General features: G+C 44.0%; 1 protein-coding gene across 1 annotated transcript; it reads right to left on the bottom strand.

Annotated features, from left to right (window-relative positions):
• Nucleotides 1-583: 583 nt before the first annotated feature.
• Nucleotides 584-7,766, bottom strand: FAM111A (FAM111 trypsin like peptidase A). The gene is made up of 2 exons (XM_038764657.1): nucleotides 7,528-7,766; nucleotides 584-2,738 (listed from the first exon to the last, which is right to left on the bottom strand). Exons 1-2 carry the CDS (start codon nucleotides 7,612-7,614, stop codon nucleotides 966-968), a joined length of 1,860 nt encoding a protein of 619 aa, XP_038620585.1. The 5' UTR covers nucleotides 7,615-7,766; the 3' UTR covers nucleotides 584-965.
• Between the last annotated feature and the right edge of the window lie 369 nt (nucleotides 7,767-8,135).

The raw sequence follows: 8,135 nt of genomic DNA, 5'->3' as shown, positions 1-8,135 counted from the left end.
TGAGAAGTGGGAAGGGAGGCGCTGGCCACCAGGCTCCCCCCATCCTCCCCAGGCCCCGGGAGCTACAGGGGTGTGGAAGTTCACCAAGCAACAGGGTTCTTAATTGTCGCTTCCTATCCCTTGGACTCGGGAAACATTCCCTTCTATTCAAACGACTTCCAGTCAATCCAATTGATCCACACCTTCTAATCCCAGCTCCTCCACTTATCTGCTGGCAAGTTGCTTCACTTCACTTGTTACCTCCCCTGTAAAATGGGGATTAAGACTGTGAGCCCCACATGGGACACGGACTGTGTCCAACCGGATGATCTTGTATCTACCCCAGCACTTAGTTCAGTGCCTGGCACATAGCTGTGTGACTTTGGGCAAATCACTTAACTTCTCTGTGCCTCAGTTCCCTCATCTGTAAAATGGGGATTGATTGTGAGCCCCACGTGGGACAACCTGATCACCTTGTATCCCCCCAGCGCTTAGAACAGTGCTTTGCACATAGTAAGCGCTTAACAAATACCATTATTATTATTATTATTATTATTAATAACCTTGCTGGGCCTCAGTTTTCCCATCTGTAAAATGGGGACAGGACACCGGCTCTCCCCTCGTCTTAGACTGTAAGCCCAGCAGGGGTCTGGGACTGTGTCCCATCTGGTCATCTTATTGCTATTCCAATGCTTAGCCTGGTGCTTTAACCAGGATCAAAAGAAAACGAGAGGGGGAGAGAGAGAGAGAGACAGAGAGACAGAGAGACAGAGAGAGAGAGAGTGTGTCTCTATAACACAGAATCCACAGTTAACAGCATCCGGAGAAAATCAAAAACAGCATCCGGAGAGAATCAGATCGATCGAACCTCTGAACGAGGGGGAGATATGATCCTCGGATGAGTCTCCTAGTTGGCATTGAAGCATTGAAGAGGAACAATTCAAAGCTTCCCAAATCTCTTAAGAGGTTGGCCAGACGCCGGTATCTTATTCCGATTCATTGTCGCTCGGCATTTCTACATCCTGAGATCTTAAAACTTCAGAGTAAAACCAGCTGTGGTGCTTCTCCTTGATATCCAAGATGATGGAGTTCATAGAATAGCCAATCTCGATGATGCTGTGGACCTGCCTGCGGAAGGTGTACAGGTAGCCGGCCGCGTGCATGGCAACCAGATTTCCTTTGGCATCGAACACCGGTGAGCCCGAAGAACCCCCGAAGAAGGTCGTGTCGTAGGTGCATTGGTCAGAATTGTGAACCACATCCTCGTTAAAACTTCTCGGGCTGAAGGTGTGGAGGCAATTGGCTTGGCCAATGACATCAGAGCAGTTCTCGAAGTTGTGGCCTACGTTGGCGCTGACCCGTTTGTGTATCTCCCTCTCCCGCTGATTCTTAGGGACGATGGTACACCTGTCAGTTGACTTGATATTCCCTTCTGGGTGACCGATGATATAAATCAAACCATTAAATGGTAGGGCAGAAATCTGGTCAAGCAGGCCGGGAGGAAAGGTCCTCTCACTGTCCTTCAGTTGCAGGACGGCATAATCAAGGTCTACGCTGGAGACTTCAAACCAAGGTTCAACCCCGAGCAGATCCTCTTTGTTCATGCGGGACCCTTCGAAAGTGAAGGTCACCTCTGTGCACTCGCTGATTATCTCTGCCCACTGATCCTTCTCGACCCCGGGGCCCACGATACTATCGACAACATGCCGACAGGTGAGGATGAACCTGTCCCTTAAGACGAAGCAGGTGCCAGAGCCCCTGACTCCATTGTTATTCCAGGAGATGTACCCCACGGAAGAACTAAACTTAGCAAGAAGCTTATGAACTCTGACTTCGGTGGAGTCCTGGATCACTTTGTCGAAGTTCTTCTTATGCAAATTAAACTGCTCTTTGGCCTTCCTTCCTTCTTCCTTCAGCTCCTGCTCAAAGTGCGCATCGATTTCCTTACTTTCATTCTCTAGATTGGGATAGAGTTCCAAGACGGCCTTTTCCAACCTGTGCAGCCTTCTTCCCTCGCGGTTTTCTGGAGGATTTGATGCCCTGACACCTCTGGCCCTTTCCAGCTCAACCTCAAAATGCCTGTCCTTTAATTGGTCGACACTAAGCGTGTTTTCCACAACTAACTCGCCGTTCTCTACTAACTTCCATTGTCTCTCCTTCAGATGGGAATGAAATCGGCCGTCTTTGCACAGGGCATCTCTGATGCTCTCTCCTTTCAAGGCATAAACGCACAGTTGGCCCCCTTCTTGGTGAAGTTCTTGTCGGTAAACAATCTTCCGCTGCTTCCGCCCAATGGTGTGAATATGAAATAGGATACATTCGGTGGCTGGGGTATCATATAGGCGGTAGCTCTGGCCATCCTCTTCCTGACTCCCTTTCCATTGGAGAAATGTCACTTCCAAGTGAGACTTTTTAGGCAGGCATTTGAGGGGCATGCCCAAATTAACATAGCCTTTGATCCCAGTCACCCCACGCACAAGGATATCCCTGCCCGACCGCTTCTCTATCTCCACCTTGGCTGCCTTGAGGCCCTTTAGGACAGAATAGATGGTCTCCTCCATGTCACCTTCCACTTCATGCATCCTCAGGCTCGACTTCTTAGAACTGAGTTTCAAGCTAACGGTAAATCTTCGCTTCCTGGCGACACTTTGCTCTTGGAGATTTTTTTCAGATGTACAGGCTTCCTGGATCTCGGGGTTGCCCAGCTCATGAAAAATTTGGCATTGACTGTTGGCATTGCTCTCCTTCTTGGCAATCACCTACAAATTTTAATGGCATAAAGAACAAGAACATTACTAATGGAACATCACCTTTTTGTCTCGTGTGAAGGTAGAGAACCGGCTTAGAGAAGGAGTGTGACCTATTTGTTGCTGAATTGTACTTTCCAAACGCTTAGTACAGTGCTCTGCACACAAGAAGCGCTCAATAAATACGACTGAGTGAATGAATGACCTTGAGAAGTTCACTCCACTCAGTCTCCAGTTTCTTTCTCAGTAAAATGGGGATGAAATACCTCCCCTTCCCCCTTAAACTGTGAGCATGGACTGTGTCTGACCTCATATCTACCCCAGCACTTAGTATATTGTTTGGCACATAGAAAGCGCTCAACAAATACATGATTCTTCTTCTTATTATCATTACCATTATTACTAACTATAATAATAACTACAAATTCGCACTAAACGTTATAGGACGATGAATACAATCTGATCTGAGATCACCTTCATCACACAAAAGCCATTGCTATTGAAATACCCATAACATTAAGTGAAAATGGTGTCCTTCACAAAATTGACTGAGCGGTGAAAGACTTGTTTGTTTTGTAGTGCACTCATTTTTAATATAAAAAGATTCCAAAAGAAGAGGCCCTGATATTGTGGGGAAACCAGGAATTATATCATTAATTTAGCCCTAGATTCCTTTGAAACGCATTCACAAATGGAACATTATCCACAGTTTCTCTGGTGTGATGAAGGTGATCTCAGATCAGATTGTATTCATCATCCTATAAAGTTTAGTGCAAATTTGTAGTTCTTATTATAGTTAGTAATAATGGTAATGATAATACCCACCCCTCCCACCATTATAATCATTATAATGGTGGGAGAGGTGGGAGGCACGTGTATGTATGTATATATGTTAGTACATATTTATTACTCTATTTATTTATTTTACTTGTACATATCTAGTCTATTTTATTTTGTTAGTATGTTTGGTTTTGTTCTCTGTCTCCCCCTTCTAGACTGTGAGCCCACTGTTGGGTAGGGACTGTCTCTATACGTTGCCAACTTGTACTTCCCAAGCGCTTAGTACAGTGCTCTGCACACAGGAAGCGCTCAATAAATACGATTGATGATGATGATGATGATGGTGCTGCTTTTTGAATTTTGAAAGAAAAAGCCCAGCACACACTTGTTGGACAGCTGTGTTAGCTCCCCGGCCGTAGTCTCCTCTCTCTGCCCGCACTGGGCCAGGCCTGACTAACCAGGACAGGGGTCGTCCCTGCCCTCCCCGCCCTCCCCCCCCCATATTTCGGGAGGGTCACCAAGGAGGGTTGCCCTCTCTTGTTTTACTTCTGAATAAATCAAAGGCGTCAGCTGTCCCATTGACTCAGTCAGCGGACTCAAAGTAGCTCATCTGTAATTAGTTATGCGACCCCCCTGAAACCTCTGGCCCGTTTCCTGCCTCTGGCCTGAAATGCCCTCTCCATTTCCAAAAGACAATTACTCTCCCCATCTTTAATGCCTTACTGAAGGCACATCATCATCATCATCAATCGTATTTATTGAGCGCTTACTATGTGCAGAGCACTGTACTCAGCGCTTGGGAAGTACAAATTGGCAACATACAGAGACAGTCCCTACCCAACAGTGGGCTCACAGTCTAAAAGGGGGAGACAGAGAACAAAACCAAACATACTAACAAAATAAAATAAATAGAATAAATATGTACAAGTAAAATAAATAGAGTAATAAATATGTACAAACATATGTACATATATATATATATATATATATATATATATATACATATATACAGGATACACACCTCCTCCAAGAGGCCTTCCCTCTTAGAGAAAAGCAGTGTGGCTCAGAAGAAAGAGCGAGCGTGGGCTTGGCAGTCAGAGGTCACGGGTTCTAATCCCGGCTCCACCCCTTATCAGCTGTGTGACTTTGGGCAAGTCACTTAACTTCTCTGTGCTTCATTATCTCATCTGGAAAATGGGGATTAAGACTGTGAGCCCCATGTGGGACAACCTGATTACCTTGTATCTCCCCCAGTGCTTAGAACAGTGCTTGCCAACTTGTACTTCCCAAGTGCTTAGTACAGTGCTCTGCACACAGTAAGCGCTCAATAAATACGATTGATTGGCATACAGTAAGTGCTTAACAAATACCAAAATTATCATTATTATTATTGTTCCCTAAGCCCTCATTTCTTTTACTCCCACTCCCTTCTTCTGCACCCTGGTTTGCTCCCTTTCAGCATGGAAGCAGCGTGGCTTAGTGGAAAGAGCACGGGTTTGGGAGTCAGAAGTCGTGGGTTCTAATCCTGTCTCCACCACTTGTCTTTGGGTAAGTCATTTAACTTCTCTGTGCCTCAGTTACCTCATCTGTAAAATGGGGATTAAGACTGTGAGCCCCACGTGGGACAACTTGATTACCTTGGTACTTAGAACAGTGCCTGGCACATAGTAAGCGCTTAAGAAATACCATTATTATTATTATTATTTATTCACCCCCAAGCCCCTCAGTCCGCACAGCACTAATGTACATATCCATAATTTAATTATATGAATGTCTGTCTCCCCCTCTAGACTATAAGCTCATTACAGGCAGGGAATGTGTCTGTTACATTGTTATACTGCTTACTACTGAGCTGTACCAATTGCTTAGTACAGTGCTCTGCACACTTACTACTAAGCATGATTAATTGATTGATAATTCAGCACACAAATCTGGGAAACTTTGGTGAGAAAGGGATATCTGAGCTTGTTAGAGGAAACAATCCCATGTCTATAACATTTTTCCACTGAGAAAATTGGTTCCGACTTATAACGTTTTGGCATAAGACATGGTTTTCCAAATGTATCGGGATTTCAAGGACTGATCGTAAGGACATGAGGCCAGGATGATGTATGATCAAATGCTTGCAGTTCTCCAAGAACTTTAAGAACTTTTATTAGGGAACACTCAGCTAATAATGCAAGCGTATATCCTCAATTTACGGATAAAGAAACTGAGAAACAAATCACCTAAATCAAATGGAAGCAACCAAAAAAGAATCCGGAGCATTTGAGTCCCCAGCTCATGATTTAATTCAGACATATTTTCTGGTTAACTGACATGCGCTAGCTTTACTGTGAGGACGAGACAAACGCTGAAGAAAATCATCAATAGGATGAGAAAATTTAGGGTGAAATCCCACTACAGTGAAATTCACAAGGTTGGTGAGATTATTTTGTCAAAACGGATCCTGTTCCCCCATCTCAGAGACCTCTGGAGCACAGAAATGCGTAAAGTAAAATGCATCTCATAGTCTCAAGGAATGCTTAAGGCTGCAGAGGACAGAAGGTCTACTTTTTTCTTTTTTGTCTCAGCCAAAGCTTGAAAAATGAGTTCAGATTGGGTCCCCCTCCCCAATTCCATCTCGTAATATCAGCAGGGATGAGTAATAGGGTGGCGTCTCTCTAGTTCCTTGGGGGTACATACACCTTTGAGTTGCCTTTAAAGAAGACCTGGCAAATAGCATTTTCAGAGCCCCTGTTTGAACATACTAGTAAGAGGCATTTTTTTCTCTGGGAAAAACTGATCTTGTGCATTAACAAATATATCTTGGTAACATCCTAATGACAAAAAGTGCTTAACAAATACCATAATAATAATAATAGGGATTCATATGCTTCCTACTGAGACTGTGAGCCTCATGGGGGACAGGAACTGTATCCAACCTGATTAACTTCAGGTTGGATAGCTCTCTTCCTCCCTTCAAATCCCTACGAAGAGCTCACCTCCTCCAGGAGGCCTTCCCAGACTGAGCCCCCCCTTTCCCCTCCCCCTCCCCATCCCCCCACCCTACCTGCTTCCCCTCCCCACAGCACCTGTATATATGTTTGTACAATTTTATTACTCTATTTTACTTGTACATACTTACTATTCCATTTATTTTGTTAATGATGTGCATCTAGCTTTACTTCTATTTATTCTGATGACTTGACACCTGTCCACATGTTTTGTTTTGTTGTCTGTCTCCCCCTGCTAGACTGTGAGCCCGTTGTTGGGTAGGGACCGTCTCTATATGTTGCCAACTTGTACTTCCCAAGCGCTTAGTACAGTGCTCTGCACACAGTAAGCACTCAGTAAATACGATTGAATGAATAAATGAACTTGTATCTATCTCAGTGCTTAAAACAGTGCTTGGCATATAGTAAGCACTTAACAAATGTAATGATAATAATAATAATAATAATAATAATGATAATAGATCAGAATAGGCCAGCATTATACCCATCTCACAACAGAGCTTGTGGTGGGATTCCAGTTGGTGCGTCTCTTTGGCAGACCAAAGAGACTTTTGAGGTTGGATGCTCAATAAACAAAAAGCCAGTGACAATAAAGATCTTCCAAAATAGCGAGGTGGCAGGGGCGTTATATGAGAGGGCTTGGTAATTAGTTCATTGTCATTAGGAAAGTTATTGGAGACTCTTGACTTTTCAATTACTCTATATGTGTGCAAAGCACTGTACTTAGCGTTTGGAAGTGCTCAACAGAGTTAGAAAGCACAATCCTTGACCTCAAGGAGCTTACAAATCACAGATTTAGATTGAGAAAGTCGGCAAAGGGCTTCTAAGTACCAACTGCAAGGAATTGTAATTTGGTCTTCCTCCCCAGAAAACAGCTGATATGGGCAATATGGTCTTGTCTTTCATCTGATAACCAAACGGAACAGTAAGGCAAGGCACGAATCCCCATCTGTACATAATGCAAAAAGGACTAAAACAAGTCAACTTCCACGGCAGAACTTCATAAGCCACAAGAATTCACATACCTGACAGAATTCTTCCACTTTTGGTGTCTTCGTTTCTTGGTGAGATATTTCCTTGGATTCCGTCTCCTTCACCATCGTCGTCATCATTTCCTGGGGCTCGTGATGGTTTCGGGGTGGATTGTCAGCTTGATAAAAGGCCGATTTCAGAGAGTTTAGTGCAAGAACACCTTCTCCGGGTGGAACGCACAGGCAAAGAGATTCTGGGTAGCACCTGTTGCCTTCAACTTTAGTCCAGAAGCAAGACTACCTAAAAGACAAAAAAGCCAAAAGAATTTTACCTCTAGAAGAAACCACAGTCCACCCAGACCTGAATATTAAAAGCAGTTTGGGTCCCTTGCCTTTTAGAAAGGACTCAATCTCTAAGAAATTGGAAAAATTTCACTCCAACAGCCACCTTTCATTTCCAGTTCCTATACCTCTTCCACCTGGCATCCAGAGAAATTGCCCCACAAATAATGCCTGTATTAAAATGTCCCCCAAACAATGCTAATAATAATGATGGCATTTCTTAAGCATTTACTATATGCAAAACACTGTTCTAAGCAATGGGGGGAATACAAGGTGATCAGGTTGTCCCCTGTGGGGCTCACAGTCTTAATCCCCATTTT

Source organism: Tachyglossus aculeatus, chromosome 22 (genome assembly GCF_015852505.1).
Source record: "Tachyglossus aculeatus isolate mTacAcu1 chromosome 22, mTacAcu1.pri, whole genome shotgun sequence".
Taxonomy (NCBI): Eukaryota; Metazoa; Chordata; class Mammalia; order Monotremata; family Tachyglossidae; genus Tachyglossus; species Tachyglossus aculeatus.
This window is presented reverse-complemented; position numbering and strand designations above follow the sequence as displayed.

Bases quoted from the DNA above. Each gene is read 5' to 3' on its own strand.
- FAM111A (XM_038764657.1), bottom strand. From the start codon at position 7,614: ATGATGACGACGATGGTGAAGGAGACGGAATCCAAGGAAATATCTCAC. The intron at 2,739-7,527 runs GTATGTGAATTC...TAAAATTTGTAG, and splicing joins AAGTGGAAGAATTCTGTCAG to GTGATTGCCAAGAAGGAGAG.